Source organism: Oculina patagonica, chromosome 7, assembly GCF_052425735.1.
Source record: "Oculina patagonica isolate OP01 chromosome 7, crgOcupat, whole genome shotgun sequence".
Classification (NCBI taxonomy): domain Eukaryota; kingdom Metazoa; phylum Cnidaria; class Anthozoa; order Scleractinia; family Oculinidae; genus Oculina; species Oculina patagonica.
This window is the reverse complement of record NC_135764.1, coordinates 32,366,096-32,387,335: the sequence shown is the minus strand read 5'-3', so window position 1 is coordinate 32,387,335 and position 21,240 is coordinate 32,366,096. Positions and strand designations below refer to the sequence as shown.

General features: G+C 38.3%; 3 protein-coding genes across 5 annotated transcripts; 2 read left to right on the top strand and 1 right to left on the bottom strand.

Moving 5' to 3' along the window:
- Positions 1–1,948: 1,948 nt before the first annotated feature.
- Positions 1,949–9,963, bottom strand: LOC144659928 (thiamine pyrophosphokinase 1-like). 3 transcript variants are annotated; one of them, XM_078520457.1, is made up of 9 exons: positions 9,701–9,963; positions 6,309–6,380; positions 5,830–5,913; positions 5,370–5,439; positions 4,785–4,857; positions 4,130–4,219; positions 3,905–4,051; positions 3,510–3,621; positions 1,949–2,942 (listed from the first exon to the last, which is right to left on the bottom strand). In XM_078520457.1, the coding sequence occupies exons 2-9, from the start codon at positions 6,373–6,375 to the stop codon at positions 2,827–2,829; spliced, it is 759 nt and encodes a 252-aa protein (XP_078376583.1). In that variant the 5' UTR covers positions 6,376–6,380; positions 9,701–9,963; the 3' UTR covers positions 1,949–2,826. The 3 variants fall into 3 exon arrangements, with proteins under 3 accessions (XP_078376583.1, XP_078376585.1, XP_078376584.1); XM_078520459.1 differs by lacking the exon at positions 9,701–9,963 and adding an exon at positions 7,863–8,408; XM_078520458.1 differs by lacking the exon at positions 9,701–9,963 and adding an exon at positions 7,057–7,105.
- Positions 6,579–9,680, top strand: LOC144659929 (ras-related protein ced-10-like). Its single transcript, XM_078520460.1, has 2 exons — positions 6,579–7,099; positions 8,454–9,680. The coding sequence occupies exons 1-2, from the start codon at positions 6,723–6,725 to the stop codon at positions 8,686–8,688; spliced, it is 612 nt and encodes a 203-aa protein (XP_078376586.1). The 5' UTR covers positions 6,579–6,722; the 3' UTR covers positions 8,689–9,680.
- Positions 9,964–11,634: 1,671 nt separating the features above from the next.
- Positions 11,635–21,038, top strand: LOC144659510 (rho-related protein racA-like). The gene is made up of 5 exons (XM_078519967.1): positions 11,635–12,157; positions 15,661–15,905; positions 16,425–17,203; positions 18,113–18,364; positions 18,755–21,038. The coding sequence occupies exons 1-5, from the start codon at positions 11,757–11,759 to the stop codon at positions 18,944–18,946; spliced, it is 1,869 nt and encodes a 622-aa protein (XP_078376093.1). The 5' UTR covers positions 11,635–11,756; the 3' UTR covers positions 18,947–21,038.
- Positions 21,039–21,240: the final 202 nt, after the last annotated feature.

The window sequence follows — 21,240 nt, the reverse complement described above, 5'->3', positions numbered from 1 at the left end:
ATGCTTAGGGTTTCTCTCTGTCCTCTAGCTTCCCACGCCAATTCTACTTCTCGCATCGTTTTTATGCGTAGAACCCTCAAAATTTAACAGTGTGATGGATCAGGGGTAAAAGTCACTAAACAAGATAATTTTCTGGTATTAAAACAAACAGCTCCTGCAACGTGGGCTTCAATGTTCGTGGAATTAAGAAGCCGAGCACGCCACTCGCGCACAGATGTTAAACTTTATAATTGGAAACACGACAGTGCAACACCTAGCTACGCTTAAAACTGAGGCACGCATGAGAGCGGAATATGAATAGAGGTCGTGATGAAGAATTATATAATAACCTGAATTCTACGCGCATTTTGATTGGTTCTTACTTATGATCTATCAGAGTACAGACACATGGATGACGTCACGCGGTGGTGTGACTCGCGCGCGTGATCAGAGTTTATAGTCCAAATCAGAGTTGTCGGCAAAGTTTTTCAAACTTGCGGGGCCACAACAAAGCAAAAAAGTTCAGCTTAATTACAAATCTTCAGTGAGAAACAGTACGCCAAGTATCGTTCACCTTTCGAAGCATTTAACTGGGCGAAACAAGCTTGAAGAAGACAGTGAATTATTCGAGAAATTATCCGAAATCTGTATGAAAGTTTGACCGATGTTGTACAGTTGGACGACGCCACGGAAAACAAGCGAATTGAGGTTGATTAATGCTTACAGATTTGAACAACTTTCCAAATCGGAATAAAGGTTAGTTTTTTCATTGACTTTCAATTGACCATTTTTCTGTTTATTCAATTGGATTAACAACTTAGACCAACTTAGCTCATCGGTACGGCAGCATTGCTCACACAGAAGTGTGCTGAAGTCTTGTGTTATTATATAAAACAAATAGATTTCATTTTGCCGTGCGTCTGTTCAGTAATAGATCACAGAAGACGTCAAAATGTGGTATGAACATCAGTGACCCACTCGGCTAGCGCCTCGTGGGCCACTTCTCTGTTCATACCACATTTTGACGTCATCTGTGATCTATTACTGAACAGACGCACGGCAAAATGAAATCTATTTGTTAAATAGATAACTGGCATAAAACCCCGACTAAGGCCCCGTTTACACGGGTCCGGACAATTTTTTGCACGGACAAAAACTTGCACGGTTCCACCTTGCGTTTACACGGGACCGGCGGAACTGGACGAATTTTTGAACGGCTAAGTGTGCAAGTTTTGGACCTGAAAAAAGCAGGTCAAATTTTTGACCGGCACGGTTCCATATTTCGTACGGACTCGTGTAAACACCCGAACCGTGCAACTTTTTGCACAGATAGCGCGGTTAAGGCCTGGAATCTTGTTATATTTTGCCTAGTTGCTTAGCAAAAATGAAACATTTTGTTGCATTATGCCCCTATTTCGTTACATTTTGTTTTAAAAATTCAAAAATTTGAAGTTTAACTTGATCCGTTTTAGTTTGTTTTGGATTCGGTCTTTGTTGAAGCTTCCTGACGTATCGGTACGTCGGGGGAATTTCTCCTTGTCGTTATGAGGGTACTTTTCCAAAAACATTTTGGTTACGTCTTCGTACTTTCTCCTGACCGTTTCCCAATCAACTCCTTCCCCTGCTTTTCTTGTTGCTTAATGTAGTCTATAACTACATTAAGCAACAAATTAATTTCTTCATCAGACCACGTAAAGTTCTTGTCTGCCACTTCTGCCGCCATGTTTGATTTGCCGCGTGCTGCATTAGCTGCAACATGATTGCCTTAAAACATTAGCGATAACCAATCACAACAGAGACGTAAAAAAGCCATTCAAATGCCGCGACTGGTCTAAAATTTGCACGGTTCCGTGTAAACACCACTGCAATCTATAACAAAATTTGCACGGATCCATGTAAACATGCGGTCCAGCTACAAAATTCGTCCGTGCAAAAAATTGTCCGGACCCGTGTAAACGGGGCCTAAGGTTGCGTTTGAACACTTTTATCATTCTTTAAAAAATATACAAAACACCATTTTAATAATAATAACAACTACCATTTTGGTAGTCTCTATTTTACATCTCTAAGAATGTATTCTTTCTAAATATTCTACTAAATTTTCCCCCAAAAATTCCCCTTGCAAAGCAAGTTATTTTATGCGGCGTGGCCGTGCCTTTTAAAAAACATATGATAAACTGAGAAAATCGAGAATTTGTCTTGTTCACATGTCTGATTGGTAAATTTGAACACATTCACACTTGTATAACCCACATATTCAAAACTGCTTATAGGCGCTTTGCAAACATGTTGAGAATAAAACTTATGCTGGTATCTGCTTTCAGTTCATCTTTAACTAAGCCATACCAAAGGTTGCAAAAATAAGAAGCTTTAAAACTAATGACGACTGCGACGCCAAGGAAAACGCCTAGAACCTCGCGATAATCTAGGTGTATTCAGTGTATGAGGGGGACATCGGGGAACCCTGAACACTGCAACACCGCAAAAAAAAAAAAAAAAACACACAAAGAGTTAAACTCAAAATAGAAAAATGAAATTAATTTTATAAATTAGCTGTCGTGGTTCACGTTCTCCAAAATACGCGGAACTTGGTCAATTCACGTTGTTGTTTTGCAGAGGACGGATCTGAAATTAAAACTTTTGTCTGACGACATTCTCGTTGGCGTTGCCGTCGTTGTTTGCTTGAGCCTCCCTTTTTCTCCATTGGTTCGACTCAAAGGCTCCATGGTTTCTCTTTCTTTGCAATGAAGAAAACTTGCACGTTTAAAAATCTGAACAGTTTCATCATTTCCGTTATTCACCATCTCCACTTGTAACGGCTGAAATTGATCATCAGTGCATTTCACGTCACTTAACTCCCATTGTCCATAAAATGGCAGTGTCGGTTTCTATGGTAACCACGTTACTTCCATCATATGTATTGGAGGTACTGACCAGGGTGCCAAATTCCAACTGGCCATCAGCTAAATAAGAAATGCAAATTAAAACTTGGTTAAGTCCGCGTTCGAGCCTAGCGGCTCATCAGGCTGGAGCTTATCCCTGTTTCCGTAGTATAAAACAGCTAGGAGTATTTCTACTCCTTTCTGGATGGTATACTAGTCCGCCGCAGGGTTACCCCCAGCATTAAATTCGCCGGTACTCACTTATACACCTGGGTGGAGAGAAGCTCTGAATTCCGAGTCAAACGAGAACGAGAATCGAAAAGATTGAGAGTAAGACGAGAAGTTGCGTCAAACTGTTGTCATCTATCATTAGCGTTAGAGGAGGAGACTCACATATGAGGGGGAAGTAGAAGGAAAATTTGAATTAAACCCCGAAGAAGACCAATCTGTGCTTTACTCAAGCTTTCTTGACCCCATTTTTCATACCTGATCGATCGGGCTATACCGCCATCACGGAAGGACGTAAAAGAGAACTGACAGCTCCTGTCTGTCCAACGAACCTTTATTACAAGGAGACGATTGAAGACCACCAGATCGTCGGTCCTAGGCTTGTAAGACAAAAACAAAAAATCGATGAAAGTGACTTACTTAGATTCCATTTGAGACCAGTTGTAGTAATATGCGTACACTTGGCGCCAATTGGTATGAGCCCGCACCAGTCTCCTTCTAAGCCAGTGTTCACGTGGATGATATGCTTTCCCTGAAACATACAAAAAGATTCTTACAAGCTTGTTTCTATGTGATCGTAACAAATGCCGTTTTCCATTCGGATGTAGGCATGCAATACGTGCGAAGGCTACGTAGCTATATTTTCTGCTCATACATTTTACCTGTCTATAATAATAAAGATAATAAAGTTCTCATTTAACGTACAAAAAATTAACTTCATGCGCTTAACAGAGCAATAAAACGTGGCACCATCAGGAAAAAATATTTTATCTGCAAAGATCAAGAAGGTAGGAAATAACAAAGGAATTTCTTACCGGTGTAATGAGACAAGCCATTGAGTCCTCCGACATCAGATAAACTGGTTTCTTGGTTAGCTTCGTTATGTGGAACAAGGTTTCAATGTTTGCCATCGTCTGGTCAAGACGCTTACCAAGTGCGTTTATAACAACTATCTCGTCAAACTAAAAAAATAACACTAAATGTCAAATTAAAAGAAAAGTAAAAACCATAGTCATTCTAGATCTGGTCAAATCACAAACCTTGTCAATGTGCTTCTTGCTTGTTAAAATTCTGAGGCATTTTGTGAGATCTGTTTCATCTTGATCAGGGGTGGGAATAACTTCTATGCACTGTAAAAATATCAATGAAGGGTTGAAAAAAAGAGCTCACGTCAAAATTGTCAAACACACCATTAGTGCAGTTTTGGCCATTTTTAGATCGGTTTGTTTTTTGTTTTATTCCCAGAAAAACTGTGGTTCTGGTTCTGGTGTCTTACTTCTAGTGGCATTTGGTTTTCGGCTTTCAGCAGCAGCAGTTTCCTGTTCAAAATGCTAGTTTCACTTTGAGTAGTATGTAACAGAACAGAAATGTCAAAAATGTACAAGAAAAACGTTTTTAAAAAAATCTTCAGGCGACAATAGGTTAAGGTTAGGGTTTTGGAAATTTGAATGTTTTGTGAGGTTTTCAGATTTGGTCACATTTACAGTGGTTTTGTGGTTTTTGATAATTTTTTGTTCGGTTTTACAGTTTCTAATAGGACCCAATGCCCCCCACCATTCGATTACCACGACTCCATGTCTTGGTCTGAGACAACAAACACAGAAAGTAACCCTATCTCCTAAAGCAAGTATTGGTAATGGCCTTCCAAGAAAAAATATATAGAAGAGGATTCAAAGCTGTCCAATCATATCCTACCTTTTCCCTGTAAAAGTTTAAAAGTTCAGGATCAACTGAATCAAAGTCACCACTGACAAAGTCTGCAAGGTACCTGAACATAACAAAACAAAGAGAAACTAAGTGTTTCACTGCCTGTCAAGCAAAACTGAAGGGCTAAAAAATATGAAATAAACTACAATATTTAGAGAGGAAGCCACAGCAACATATTGTTTCATTGTTTGAAGATACAATAGCTTGGTGACATCCTTTAGAATCTTTCCCCGAGCCTAGTGATCCAAGCTGGTGATAAACACAGAGAGAACGTTTCTCATTTGCATAACTGTATACAATACAGATGCTGAATATGTGAGAAATAATAATCGGCGATTTCACACACAACCTTAAAAATGTACTAATGACTTGAGACCACCCATGCAGTCATGGAGGTGGACCGTATGACACAGCTGAAAGAAAAGGATGTATCTTGGGCTGCTGCCAAGAACGTAGGAGGAGGAGGAGGTGGAGGAGGAGGAGAATGACTTGAGACCAATTATCTTCATGACAAATGTGAGTCGAATCGTAAGAAACAAAATTATGCTGGAGTCAGCACTTGTAACACAATACCTTTCCTTCTCATCACCAACTACACTGCAAACTTGACTGGCACCTCCATCAGTATAAGCCTTTACAGTTGCTATAGAATAAGTTCATGAAAATGTTCATGAAGAGTTAATGTGAATGTGTTGTTTCAGTAAAGATCCATACTCCTCCCACGTGAGATTTTTTGGTTTGACTTTCCCACATCCCCGTAGAAATTCCAGTTAAGCCCCATACTTTCCTTTAAAATTTTGGCTGTTGATACCTCCACCCCTTAGAATTTCCAATGACCTGCCATGGGGTGGGTATGGATATTTTCTTGGAACTGCACAATAACAATTACTTTACTTTTGAGTTTAGAGACAGGAGGACATTACATGTACATTTTGCCCTAAAAATGACTCACAAAGGTTCTAATATTATCATGCCAGAATATTCTGTCAGCCAAAGCTAAAGTGGAATTTTGAAAACATAAAACTGCACTGACCAATGTTGGACAAGGCCTTGAACTTGTCAATCATTCCATCTAACGGCATGTTCACTACTACAAGGGCAACTTTTAATTTCTGATCTGAGGACAGAAACAAATGTTACCTAAATTAATTTACATCAACTTTCAGAATATAATAAGTTAATTATTGTTACAAGGTGAATATCAAATAAATCAATCAATCAATCAACCTGGTCTCGTAGTCTCCTGTCACGTGATCGTGTCAGTCACGAAACATGACGACCAAAAAACATGGTTGCAACCAAAAGATCGACTTGAAAATAATTCCGGTGAAAGTTTTTGCACCGTACTCGAAAATGGCTATTGACCACGAAGCCGTACTTGTTGCGTGTCCGCACATAATGCTTCACGACGAACCTATGCGAACAACGAACCCGCGTTCACGTAGATTTAGCATCTTTAGTGGCCATTTTTAGAAGAAAAAAATATTGGTTAAAAGTTATGAAATTATATACCTTTAGGTAAAACGCTGTCCTTTACAAGGCCTGATAAACAAGCCAGAGGAGTCCACTCATTGGCCATGTGATCTGAAAGGGAAAATGTCGTAAGCAGAGGACTCAAAACAAGTGTTTCTCTTGTCACGCTATTATTTCCCTCGACGACTTTAAGTACAATTCTACTGAATATCAGGAAGACTTGATTGCAAGGTTAGTAAGGTCTGAGAGAGCTGTTGGTTAGTGATAAACTTAACGGTACTCCACATCTATCACGAGGCTTTCGTCTTGCGTGATGCTTGCTGCGATTGTACGTGCGCGCAAGACGAAAGTCATGTCACCATAGTTTGTAACTAACTATGATGTCACGCAACGTCACTTTCCCCTTAGTTGTTGCCAAATGAAAGACACACGCTTCCTTCGAACCATTACTGAATGGAGTCTGATCACGAGCCCATAAAGCTGTTTTTTCTGGGAGATCGACAGGTAGGAAAATCATCTTTAGTAAAACGATTCAACACTGGTTTGCCTCCCAATGAAATTGAGGTACCCGACTTCGTCTTTGCCGACAGAGTAACAGTGGACGGAACAAGCTATCATGTTAATTTCTGGGACATCAGGACTCTTGAAGGACTAGCACATCTTCGACCTCTTGGATACCCAGGCACGGATATTTTTATATTATGTTTTGATATAGCAAATCGAGCTTCGTTCGACAACATCAAACAAATGTGGATCACTGAAATTCATCATTACATGCCAGACACACCTTTCTTGTTAGTTGGCAACAAAACGGACCTCAGGAATAACACGTAAGTTCATCAAAATTTTGCTTAGTTCTTAGACCTCGTGATCACTCTGTTTCGCGCAAGTCACATGAACTGCAGAAAAATCCCGATGACATCACGAATAGGACCATCCATGTTTGGGGGGGGGGGGAGAGGGGGGCCTGAACCTCCCGCCTCCCGTACCTTTTACTCCCGCTTCCCGTACCTTTTACTCCCGCCTCCCGTCCCTTTCTGTAGCTGTTCTCTCCTGTGTGTTCCATGTCCATTGCGAAATATAACAAAATGTTGCGAAATTTTACTCGTTTTCTCCCGGTTCCCGCCACCTTAAGAATCCCGCTTCCCACCCTCTCTCCTCCCGCTTCCCGCCCCTTTTCTCCCGGGCTCCCGCCCCCTGTCCCCCTCCACATGTTTATTATTTTAGAAACTTTCTGTCAATAACCCAAGCAAAAGTGTATTTGAACAATTTAAAAGGTACCCTGGGTTCCAGAGGTTTTTTTTTTTTTTTTGCGGTGACAGGGTATTTAAAAGGCAGTTGCATAAAATTATATGACACAAACAGTGGCTGATCAAGGGGAGGGGGCTTTAGGGGTCCAGGCCCTACATTATTCTTAGGCCAAACGTAACTATGTGTATAAATGGGTACTGGCATATTGAATGCTAGGGGTAGCCCTGTGATGGACTAGCACCCCATCCAGGGGGAGTAGAAATACTCCTAGATGCTTGTGCTACAGAAACCAGAGAAAAGCCCTGACATTATCACTACCACAAGGCTCAAATGCAGACCTACCATAAAATTCTGCAATCTGTGGAGTTTTTAGAGGATGAGCTAATAGGCCATTGCCAAGCTGCGTTTACCTCTTTTTCAAACCCAGTCCTCTTGCAAAGCTTTTCACATGAAAATGAGTTTGATTTGCATGATAATGAATGTGCAGATGAATCTAATTTTCATATGAATAGTTTTGCACAAAAACTGATATTCTGACACCGAGGCAAAAGGTAATTTGAAAATGGTTTGTTAGCATGCCATGAGGTTAAGTGTTCCAGTTGCTGTTGTGGACCATCACAATTTTTGCGCATCAATTCAGTTGGTATACCGGTAATTGTTTCGTCAATTCTAGTTTATAAGCTACAAATTTCAGTTTTTAAACTTAAAATTTTGTTGTTAAAATGTCTGCAGGAAACTTGAAAAATATTCAGAAAATGTTGTAAATGGTAGTAAGTTATTATTACCTTAATGTTTTAGGAGAAAGAAAATTTTACCAGCAATAAAGAAAAGACAATAAGACTATTAGGTATATATCCACCCTTGAACAGCAAAGTGATAGATGAAAAGTTTTAGAAAAAGGATGTGAGAAAATTTTTATTTATTGTGAAACAGGAAAACCAGTGACCAAGTTGAAGTACCGGACACAGTGTCAAACCAGGAGGCTTGGGAACTAGCCCAGTCACATGACACCTCATATATTGAGAACAGTGCAGTTACAGGTGAACAAGTCAGCGATGTTGTTCACATGGCTATCAGAAAGGTTGCTCACCTCCGCAACTTAAAGAAATCCAAGTGTTGTTGTCGACGTGGACTATTCAAGTGGAACAAGTGTAAGGAACATAGATGACGCTTGAACTGAGGATTGACAATTTAACTTAAATTTTATACCTAGTTCTCTGAATGCACATTATCACAAAAATATCATACATAAATTACAGGTATAGACTATGTTGTGTATAATAGACACTTGAGAGACATCTGAGAAAAATTTTACAGTTATGATGTAGCTCTACATCTACACAGTACCCCCATAATTTGTGATTTGCATTTGTTGTTACACTTCTGTTGCAGAGGAAGAAGTAACAACACAAAAAGAAAAGTCTAGCCTGGTGTCTCAGGCTATGTATATTTAATAATGTGCGGGCATTGGATATGAGATGGTGGATATATTCACCTCATTGGCTAAAACTATCTCATATCCAACAAAGCGTTCACGAGTGAAATAAATAAATTGTTTTATAATTTAAAAATACTGAGAGAATTGCAATATTTAAGCTCTCTGGCTGTTCTCGCTGACAAGTACACCTACCATATTTACAGTCCATAGTATGTCTAGTATATGAGCTCATATATCATTGCCTGTTAACCAATCAAAACTCAGGAACTGCTGTATACCATTGCTAGTTTTTAATAATACATGCACACAGTGTGGTGTCAAGACAGTACCAACAACACTTTCCACTCAATAATACAAACATCTGTAATGTTGCTGAATGTTGATGATTGACCTCAGTAGGAACATATAATTTTTGTTCAATAAGCTCATGGGCTTATTTAAAACTTACTTGTGTACCTCTCATCTACAGTCATTTTATCTCAATTTATGTTAATCAGGAGATCACATACCGCCGTAAACAAAGATCGACCTAAACTCGAGTATTTTACTGAGTAAGTTTTGGTTGTTACGTTTAGTTTTTAAGGTGAAGCTACTCCCTTTATGTATCACTCACCAATAAAGGGGTCAATAACACAGCACACACCTTGCGAAATCGAATCAAACTTGGTACTCGTAGAACATGTTTTTTAACACCACTGCGCTAGAAGGTATAAATTATTGCATTAATCAGGTATTTACTCACATTTATGCACTCATCTGTGGCCATATGGATCCACAGTACTGCATATTATTTTGTCTCGACGCTTGTTGCAAAAAACCTTGAAGGAACAGTTTGAACATGACCGCGCTTTGACCGCGCATCTGGAGATTGGGTCTAGTCCAACCCAGTTCCCACTCTGTTACTCAATGAATTAAATATTTTCAAGTTTTTTTTTTTTTTTCATACAAAAAAGCTAAGTTTATTTGTTTCATATCGTTCCTATCTTCTCGTTTTCACATGTATCTCTTGTACAATCCCGAAACTGTCCACTCACTACCCGCTCCCTGAAGTCAACCCATCTCTTATTAACCTTCAACCCACCCAACGCCCCCCCCCCCCTCCCTCCCCAAGCCCAAAGGGTCGGAAATTCTTGTCGTCTCGCTTAAGTCGCTTTATAGGGTGTAATAAAGGATTTTTGGTCTAACTTAGGGTGTTCAGAAAAGAAAGTGAATGAAGTTAGTCCTCAAAGTCTCGTTTTAGGATAGTGTGCGTGTGTCAATATATTTGAGTGATCGCTTTTTTTTTAACAAAAACTGGAAATAAAGGAAAAGACTGAAAAAGACAAGTTGGTAATTCCCATAGGTAGTCGTGGTCGCTTACGAGAGCGGTCGCGTACAGGAGCTTCTGATTAGAGAGCGCGCGTTTTTGGGAAACGCGAAAGGCGCGTGACAAACGCGCGAGGGGAAAAGTGAGAAGGCCGTCTCACGCCTTTCGCGTTTTCCAAATACGCGCACAAATCTACACAGGCGCCTGTTACGCAGGCTACTTTTAAGCCGGTCGCTTACGAATGTGGTTGCAAGTACATTGACACTCAAATAAAGTTATTTTATTTTATTTAAGGACAGCTTTGACCACTTATACAACTTTTTTAGTTATAATTTACGAAGAAGATTGCAAAACTCGGCTCAGCTATGATTGCGCAACAAATGAACGCTTTACATTTTTTTTGAAAACAGCATCCGCTAAAACAGTTGTAGGCTTCTTTATTTTAAAACTATTTAATCGATATTAAAGGTGTTTCATTTTTTCAACAAAATTTTGGGGTGGTGTTATTGGTTTATCACAAAAAAAAATTAAAACTTCAAAATAAATTCACGATATTTAAGCAGCTTTTGTCAAAAATTTGTTCCCTTCTGAGTTCGCTTGAGTGTATTGATATGCAAATACAAAACGTTTAATATCTGTGAAAAGCCCACTTATTAAAAAGTTATGCTTAGGGAAATTTGAAGGTCTTATTGCAAAACTTCCTGCTTCTTATCTAAAAATGCAGGGCGTAGATGCGTTTCCGCAAGGAAAAACGAAACCGTGTCATTTTAGTAGAAGGAAAATGACATTTTTATATATTTTTTCTTGCTTCAAATGAACACCTGTTAAACTGGAAATCGGCTCTTTTTGTGAATTGTCCGTGAGAAATTTGATGAGAAAAGCGAAATAAGAAGAAAAAAAGAAACATAAAAATGTACTTTGATCAGATTATTTGAGAAAACTGTACAGCCAGGGCAGGAGAAAGTAAAAAACTATATACGAATTTGAGTATGAGTGAGCGATTTGACAGGCTGTTTGAAGGCTGATTAAAATTGTCGGCCTCTTTTCGTTTTTTGTCAGATGATTTTTAATGAGCTATTTCATAGCTTTGAATTAGTTTTCTCAAGTTGCAATTGTGAGAAGCATTATAGATCGTAGATTGCGGATGGAAACTTAAAAGCAAGTAGCTGTCAATGACGCAGAACCAGACATTATTTCCGTCTTGTTGTTGGTTTTCTTTTTTGCGTGATCTTTTGTTGTGTATGCGTGAGAGAAGAAAGCGATTATCATCTCCGATGAGCAGAGGTCTACAGCCCATAAAAGAACGTCGCTGATTGGTCGAATTGTCATTGGCCGCGGAAGCCTGATAATGAATCTGGAGTAATATTCACTTCAAAAGGTTGTCTTCAGCTGTGTTTTTGCTTTGAGGGAAAGTCCTTTTCTTAGCCTTGTGCTTTCATCTGGGCTTATTTGCTCAGTTTCGAACTGTAAGCTTCTTCGTTAAAGCTGAACTATGCGTCGCTTGAAAATTAAGGTAGTTGGAGACGGCCACGTCGGCAAAACTTCGTTTCTTATTCGCTGGTACAACGAGAACTTTGCGTGTGAAGATGACACTCCATTATTCCCAGGACGAGCGAGACTTTTACCAGCCGTACAAGATCCATTCTTCACTAACATGACTGTGGATCGTGTTAGTTATGTACTGACATTCTGGGACACGATTTGTGGAGCTGACTTCCTAAAATTTCGCCCTATGGAGTACGAAGAAACCGACGTCTTTCTCGTCTTCTTTGACATCTCGAATCCAAGCTCTTTCCAAAACGTCTCAACAGTATGGGTTCCTGAATTGAAGCACTACATGCCTGCAGCGCCAATCCTGGTCGTTGGAAACAAAACTGATCTGCGAAAAACGGGGTAGGAGAAGTAGTAGTCGTTGTAGTAGTAGTTCTAGAATTGCTAGAATCCTAAGCGCGCGAAGCCATTCTCTTGCAAGCCGTACGAGTGTTTATATGAACCGTGTTTATAATTATGCGATTTGTTTTAAGATGATTACTAGTGCTGTTCTTGATATCATTTCCTTGCAAACGGGGCTGAGTTTTAATTTGCTTGTTTTAGCTTCTTATTACTAAAGATTAATGCTTTCAAAAGCAACGACGTAAGCTTATAATTTTCAGGTCGTGTTCATGTGAGCGGCGGGAGCAGTGCTTACGTGCAAGCTTGTTTGTGTGTTCTTTTTACGCTCAAGTCAAGTTAAACCTCACTTTACTCTGTCTACTTTAATTTGCGATAAAGAGAAACCATGCTAAATTTTCCAAGCCGCGACTTCAAAAGGATAGTCCACCTTGTATGCTAAATAGTCTCCCGTACGGTCGATCAACCACTAGATAGATTTCTGCTGTTTTGTTGACAAAAAAATTTACAGTGCACGAATGCCATTCAGCTACTTGTAGTAGCGATTTTAATAACGTTAAGCTAATATTATAGTAAAGGAGTTTGCCACATTGCGCTACTTTCAGTGTTTTAATAGCCTGAAGCGCAAAAGGAAAGTGAAATTTAGATACGGTATAAACTTTCTCCCATTAATAATTATTGCCTTTGACGTTTGAGGTAAGCTTTCTCTGACCATCTTCCTTGAATTTCAATGCGGCTGACGTACAGTTTACGTAGAATGAACAAAAAGGAAAATCTAGTCATTGTGTAAAAAGAGTTGTTTGGCAAGGGCTATTGTTTATGGGAGCCTTCCAGCTGTCCAATTTTCACCGGGTTTTGGGTTTCAAAGAAAACACACTTAAAATTATAGTTCTTTCGTATCATATTTTGTTTCATATTCAGGCATAAGTTCTAATCGTGGCAAAAAATGCTAGGAAAACGGGAGTCCTGTAAACATGATTTCAGTGCAGGGTTTTCAGTTTGTGTCTGTAGCAACAGATGATTTTTGCTGTCTGTGAAAGATCGGTCACCGGCAGCTTTTTATTGTCATCACGAAATTAGTTGCCAAGGGGTTTGAAAGAGAAACCCTGTAATGATTTGTTATCTCCATGGTGCTTTCGTATGTCAGAGGCTAGCCGCCACTAGGTCTATTACGTCACCAGCTGCATCCCACGTAATTAAATGTAGATATCCATCCAACCTGGTGGAGTTTGGTTTGAAACTCAAAAAACAAGACAGTTTACACACTTTTACAGACATATGATCCCTAATTGGGCTAGCCTCCCACGCAGTCGTTCTTAGGGGCGATTATAATATAATTCACCGTGCGGCCGCTGAATCAATTTTTCCATTTAGTGATACCTGCCCTGGGACAATTCTCAAGGTTGAATATTGTGTTAAAAGGCTAGCTTTGTATTTCCCGTCCATAGTTTGACGGTCCTTTGATTTTAGGGTTGCGAAAAATATTTTTCCTTCGAGGAAACGCATTTAAAATGATAAATGAACCACGCACCAAATATATTTTCTCGAACGGCAAAATCCCAACGGAGCCAACGAATCGGCGAGACTGTGGAACAGCAAAGGACAAGTTTGATATAAAGCAAGCGATTAACTGTAGCCAGCAAATTCAAAAATTGCTTTCATCTGAATGAATTCCCGGAATGAATTTAAGTGAAACATCCTAAACTTGGAAGCACACGGTGCTAAACAGCTCTCTCATTCGGCGAAGAGGGTCTTGCGGTCAAGGTCAAGGTCAACCCTCCGGATTTTGGTAGGTAAAATCTCATTGGCTGAGCGGCGGAAAGGAATGTTGGCCTCGGTTAAGCAGGCCAAAATATACCATTGAAAATATACCATTCAACATGTTGAGCCTGGCTCTATTTAGTTCAACAAGCAGTTGCAACATTATTTTGTTGCTCAAGGAATGTTGAACCATATATCATTGGCTTGACAAAGAAGTTGTAAAGGTTTGAGGTATATCAATACATGTTCCTCTGCAAAACATTTTGCCATGGAGGCATGAAGATCTAAAAACTCGTAAAAATATACAGAAATACTAAACACTAAAATGTCTAATAAGATATATGTATTTGACAGAACAACCGTCAAATACTGTACTTTATACCATGCCATAGAAAATACAGCCAATCAGAATACAGGAAAGCCGTTGTATATTCGACGGTATTCAACCCAACCTTCCCATCATGCGCTGCGAATTGTATTCTCGACGAAATTTAGTAAGCGTATTTTCTATGGCATGGTATAAAATAGTTATACAACACTTTCTCGTGGTATACTATGGAATATCCCACTTGTCACTTGTATTTTCTTGGCATACACACTCGCCTAAAGGCTCGTGTGTATACCGATAAAATACAAGTGACTCGTGGGATATTCCATAGTATACCACTCGAAAGCGTTGCATAACTAGTATGTATTCAACAGAACTAATTAATGCCCTCTGATTGCAATGGTCAAAATATAATTATATAAACTTACAGTACAATATGCAGTCAAAATTGTATTAGTAATATATTCACTATGAGGTTATTTCCTGTATTATATTGTTGCTGTCTGCTATTCAGGCACATACATCCATTTTAATTTTTTTCTTATGAATCCAGTAGGGGTTTGAATAATGTTCAGCATTTTGCTGTTTATTGGCCAGGAATAAACCTTGCAGATAAAATTCAAGTTATCATTTTGCAATAAAATATTTTATTAATTTTTTATTGTTAGCATTTAAGCAAAAGTTGTAGGTGTTGTTTGTCATTCCATTTGAGGAAAAAAGAAGCTTCGACACAGCTGCTTGAGAGCAGCACATACTAAAATTGATGATGATTTATTCCACAATATGACACCTTTTATCAGAAAATGCAGGTGTTGGCATCAGATGAAAAGATTATAAATGTTGTGTTGTCATATGGTTTGAAATAATCTTAAAAATGTATGTGCATGCTAGTAATTAAATTCCTGTTAATATCTGTAACAATCCAGTTTTCATGATCATAGGAAATTGAAAAATTAAAATTGAGCTTTGCCTATTTTGATGTAATTAAAGTTGTTTGCAGTTCAAAAATTTACCCAAATTTGTTTTATTTTTATTTTTCCAAAGGCTTCCAAAACATTAAAATTTTGTAGATTTTCCTGTTATACATGTATTGGAACCAGGACTCATACATGTATGTACTTCATATTCTTGGGACTTACCAAGGAATTTGTAACAAAATTGCTGCATAGAAAGTGATAATTACAGTTTTTTGGGTAAGTGTGGATTGGTGGACAGGGGAGATCCAGCAATAGACAAGCCAAGCAGTTTAAATCTTCATTGCATGGGCCTCAGCATCAAAACATTTTTTTAGGAAATACATTAACCTTAGTTGATGATTTTCTTTTTTCTCATTGCCCGTCCATTTGATTATGTATTGACAAAGTGAGGAGAAATTAAATGTGGACTCTTTTGGTAACTGACTTTGTTCCTTCATCAGCACTGGTCCAGATGGTATGATTACGATTGCAAAAGGGCGTGAACTTGCCGAGCGACTTGGCACTCGTTACTGTGAGTGCAGTGCAGAGACAGGAGATGGCGTGCATAGTGTGATTGACACAGCTGTGCGTTTGGCAATTATACGACAAGTTCCAACAAAGACAAAGTTTAAAGTTTTCCAGTGGCAGAGAAAGACACCAAAAATCTTACGGCATGGACCAGACCCTCCTGTGTTATCACCACCAGGTTTGTTGGCGCTCAAATTCTCTTAACTAAGCAAAGGTCTACAGCAATCAATATAGATTTTATTTATCATTTTTATACCACTTTTATGCCATTTTACCATTCTGTACATGTATTACCGGTAGTTCAAGAGAACATGCAAAATATGAGCCGGTATAACACTGTAGAACAGGGCAGAAATACGGACAGAAAGCGGAGCAACAAAATGGCCAGACTATACGATGTGGGAAAAGAATATATTATATTCTATATTATATTTTGTATGTGTGTCCGTGTGTGCGTGTGTGTGTCCGGCCAAAAATTTGACAACTCAATTTGTAAACTGGCAACCCGGCATTTTTAACCTAGTGGTTATTTCGGGTTGCCAGAACTCCTTATCTCTAGTAATTTATTTTTATAAACTTTTTTGTAATTTAATTTATTGATAAGGAAATAAAGAGGATGTTGTTGTTGTTAAAGAAATGGTTGAAGTTAGGTGATGTCATTTATTTTGTTAAATAAATATGCTTTGTTGTTAAACAGATCCAATGCCCCAAGTCAAGATTCTTCCCTCTACTTTCACTGATAACATGAAGAAAATGTGCAGAGATGAAGCGGGAAATTCAGACATCAGACTTCTGTTCAATTCTAACAATCCTTCACTTGAAGCTCATAAACTCGTCCTCAGCATTGGCTCGGCAGTATTCAGAGATTTCTTTTTGAACAATGGCGAGGAAGCAGAGCTCAGCAGATTGCTGAGTAATGCTGAGTCTTGCTCTTGCACTGCAAGTCGAGAAAACAAGCCAAATGGAAAGAAGGGAAATGTGAAAGAAGTATTTGGTGGAAATCTCTGCTCTGTTACTAATCAACAAAGGCTGGATTTCTCACCAAATGTGGAAAGAAAGAGCAAACCAAAAACAAAAACTTGCTTGCATTTCAATAACTATGTTTCTGGCAGAGCATTTCAACACGTCCTTGAGTTCTTGTACACCGGCTCACCAAACGTTTCTTCTGATATTGACGAGACATTGCTAACCAAAGTCATGAGCTTGTCCCACAGATTGCGCATTCCCTGGTTGGGACAGATCTGCGAGAACATAACAAATGGGGAGAGCTACCTTAATCCAAGCATGGTCACCATGCTTCACGAGGAAAGAAGCAAAATCATAAAGGAGAACTTTATCAACAAGCCACATTTTTCAGATGTCATATTTCATGTACAGAACACTGTGTTATATGCTCACAGAGCTATTCTGATGGCTAGGTCAGAGGTCATGGCTGCTATGTTTGGTGGGGGCTTCAGTGAACAAGACAGCCTTGAGGTAGGTCTGCAAGTCGTGTTAAGAGTTCACAGTGCATCAACTTGAGCAGCTTCAGATCTTCCATTTTGTATTTCAATGTTCATCTTCGAGCGGAAAAACTTCAGATTTTCCACTTTTTGTTTCAATGTTCATTATTGGAAATTCAAGATATGCAATACTAGGCAAATGTCTGCATTAACAAAGTGGTTTTCAAATTTAATGAACGTCAAAATAATCGTTTTAAGGTTGGTTCACACAAGGGGTCATGTTGCAGGGACATGTCACATTGACAACTCCTGTTCATATGCATGAGCTAAAAAATGTCAACACACGCAAGAGGATGTGTTGTCACAACATGTCCCTTCAGCATGTTCCCTTATGTTAACATTTCATGATTTTGTTGCTGGCCTGCTACAGCTATGTGACATGACTCTCATGTAAACCGACCAAAATACAAATGAAATCATTGTGGATGGAAATTGAAATTGTCATGTTCAAAGGCAAGGTTTTAATCAAGCATGGTGAAAGTCTTTAAACAAATTACTGCAGAAAAATGCTTGGGAGCATTATAACACCAATAAAGTACTATGTTATCATATCACTGTTCCGTCACGATCAGCGATTCCAGCCCTCAAGTGGCTTTAAAATTACTATAAAAAAGATATTAATATCCCCTGAAATTTTATTTCTCTGGAAATTATTCACGAGGGTAGCAAAAGGAGGTGGGTTGGGGTGGGTCACGATCCATTCCACATACCAATTTTAACAAGATTCAAGTGTCACATATACCTTTAACGACAGATTTAGTCAGTTTAATCATGTTTCTCTTGTAGCTGTTTTTACATGTCACATTTTAATTTTCATCCTTATCACGTATCATGCATAAAGCCTTTGCTTGCATCATCTGACCATGTTTTATTCTTTTCACAGGTGACCATCAAGGTAACAACAGTGAAGAGTTTCCTGGCTTTATTGGTGTTCCTGTACACCGACACGGTGCCGACTGACATGACTGTCAGTGACTACAGGGAACTACTAGTATTAGCTGACAGATTCTGCCTTCCACAGCTCATTTCAGTGTGTGAAGGTGCCATCACAGATAGAATTAGTGCAGAAATCAAGAAGAAGCGACTGAATTCTGCCCAGTGTAATGACGTGATCAATCTGCTGCTTACTGGACAGGTAGGTGTAGTGGTATTGTTTGCAAGTTAAACATTTTTATTAATAGTATAAAGTTTAAGATGTTTTGGGCTCAGCTCTTCAACAGTGGAAGAGTCTAGATTTCAGTGGAAATGCTGGCTTGGGCCACAAAGCCAAATTTGAGTTCAAAGGTGTGCTCACAAGAAGAGTGTGCGACAACTTAACGGTATAAACCTTAAGGTCAAAGTTAGTCTTGAATACATGTATTACGGTAAGAATTTTGAAGATTGTTGAGGATTGTCACTGAGTTCCTTTGTCAATAAATATTCAAATGATCCTCACCAGGGATGCCTTACATGCAAATTTGATAATGTATAATAATTAATAATATTGATATTAACATTAATTTGTGTCATTATATGTTGGTACTAGGCACACAATGCACCTCAGTTAGCACGATGGTGCCTGTATCTGATCACCACAAACTACCCAGACTTTGAAGCTTGTGATGACTTTGATCTGATTAAAGGAGACAATCGGCGACATGTTCTGGAACATCGCTGGCCACCCCTGGCCTATCTGAAAGAACTGGAGGAATTCAAGAGAAAGACTGGGCGGGCATAAATTTTAAATTATTGCTATGACAGTAAAACTAACAGCAAGCATACATGTATATATGTAGACCATGAATTGCATTTTCTGAGGTACCAAGATTTTCAATTGTGAGAATGAAATTTTCACTAAAAAAAGAAGAATCAAATGAATATTATTTTTAAGAACCCTGTTGACACAAAGAAAAACTGCTAGGTCTGGAAAGACCATTCAATCTATATGCCATCAGTTAGATTTTAGTAGTATCTTGGTCATGTTTGCGTATCATATCTTTTTGGGTTTTCCATGAACATGTAGTACAACCCTTAACAGTGCTGTAAGATGGTGTCTCAGTTGCCAAAGAAAAAATTTAGTGTCAATAACTCATGCACACTTGGTGTTAATAAAAAGAAGTGGAATTACTAGAAAAGTTTAACCTTGAAACTAGTGAAGGCTGTGAGCGCATAGCTATTGTTAGGTTTTACTTCAGCTCAGATATGTTAATTCAAAATTATGTCAAAAATAAGCTGATAATTACAATTTTATTTTCTATAGCTCAAATTGCCACTACCCCTTCTAGCAGCTTCTGGAGTACAACTTATTTTAAGTTAATTTATTTTTTTTAATGTGTGGATGATATCATGATGTGTGACCAGCTGAAAGCTATTGAGTAGTACTTTCATGTAGAACCGACCGGACCCAAGTGTAGGCGACCATGTAAGAACTTAGAAGACCGTGCTAGTGTGTGGCCATTCAGATGGAAGTTGTTGAACAGTAGTTGCTCGATATACTGTCTGTTATGACATTTTTTGCCAAATGAAATTTGCCAACTCCTCTTTGTTCTGATCTTAACTGTTTATTAATTAATTAAGTACTGGAAGAGAAAGGGCTAAGTAAGTAGCTGTGATACCATAGACATGGTTTAGCTTGAAATAGTAATTATAACTATAAATAATATGCTCTACATATATGCCAATCTATTTAATATTAATAATTTATTATATTGAGCTTTTTGTTTTGACAAAGACATCTTAAAGAAAATAAAGAGTTGTAAATAAGATTATTCAGTTAAAAACAAAGAAAAATAATTGATGACTTCAATCAATAACATTTTTTTAAATCCCTGATTTTGTTAATCTTAGTTTATTTGCAGATAAGTAAATTAAGCTAACCTTTTGTTTACATGTAAGAAATTACTGATTGCAAAATAGTGCTCTCTAACAGAGTTTATTGAACTGTACATGACAGAATGATGTAATAGCCTTTGAATACAGCCGCCTCTCATTGCTCCCCTACTAAGAGTTGCATGTAGTAGCAGAAGCCATAAGAGGCGGCTGTATTCACAGGCTACAGACGTAGGTAATTGGATCCAAAACATATTTGTACAGTCAGTAGACGTATTCAGTATATGTACAATGTAACAGCACTGTGTGTGCTCAAAGTATTGCGATAATAAAACAATTATTGAAAGCACCGATTACCAAATAGGCTAGGCTGTTAATGCCAAATGCATTTTGGCAAGGCCAGCAATTTCTAATAATTATTATTTAGAAATTATAAGCTGGGATTTGATCACATAAATTGCATCCAATAGTATATGGACTGGTTAGTAACTAGATTGTTGCTTCATTAAGAAATTTTTGGCAAGCACTGCTAATTTACATGATAACAGGCAGTTGGAAAGAGCAAAAGTGTGGTTAGGTTTGCAAAAGTAAGAACAGATATTTATTACCCGTAGTCTCCAGAAACATACAAAGAGGTTAACATAAACATGTAGAAATAGTCTCCCTATTATTTTTCTGTTAACAGTGGACACCACAAGTTGAGACATTGGACTGGCCTAATAACAGAAGGTTAAGGAGTTGTTATATATCTGATAGTGAAAATTAAAAGGGGGCTAAGAGTTTTTTATTCAGAAACTGAGTAAAATTTTGACTTGTTCATGCTGACAAACAGAAGTCTTAAGTTTTACGATTTCAAGAAAATGTAGAGCTGCTGTTATTAATGCTTGCTTTCAATAACAGAATATTATTTACTTTCAACATACTGTAAGTTTGTCACATTCCATATGAAGAGGAGAGTAAAGTTGAATAAATAAAACACTGAATACAGCTGAATTGCTTTTACTGGGTGTTAATTCTTGTTCCACATAAAAGCTATTCACTGCTAAAAAAATAACCCAGTAACTCCAGAAGGAAGTCAAATCTTATTTCTCCTTACAATGTCAATGCAATGCCAAGCAGACACGAGAGGAGAATTAAGAAAACCATCAACTAGGCATTGTCGTCTTAATGCAAAATATGAGTGTATGGCATCCCTGCAGATTG

Coding starts and splice junctions, on each gene's coding strand:
- LOC144659928 (XM_078520457.1), bottom strand. CDS start 6,375: ATGGCCAATGAGTGGACTCCTCTGGCTTGTTTATCAGGCCTTGTAAAG. Junction 5,914..6,308: donor GGACAGCGTTTTACCTAAAG/GTATATAATTTC, acceptor TTCTGTCCTCAG/ATCAGAAATTAAAAGTTGCC. Junction 5,440..5,829: donor CAAGGCCTTGTCCAACATTG/GTCAGTGCAGTT, acceptor CTTATTCTATAG/CAACTGTAAAGGCTTATACT.
- LOC144659510 (XM_078519967.1), top strand. CDS start 11,757: ATGCGTCGCTTGAAAATTAAGGTAGTTGGAGACGGCCACGTCGGCAAA. Junction 15,906..16,424: donor TCCTGTGTTATCACCACCAG/GTTTGTTGGCGC, acceptor GTTGTTAAACAG/ATCCAATGCCCCAAGTCAAG. Junction 18,365..18,754: donor ATCTGCTGCTTACTGGACAG/GTAGGTGTAGTG, acceptor TGTTGGTACTAG/GCACACAATGCACCTCAGTT.
- LOC144659929 (XM_078520460.1), top strand. CDS start 6,723: ATGGAGTCTGATCACGAGCCCATAAAGCTGTTTTTTCTGGGAGATCGA. Junction 7,100..8,453: donor ACGGACCTCAGGAATAACAC/GTAAGTTCATCA, acceptor ATTGTGAAACAG/GAAAACCAGTGACCAAGTTG.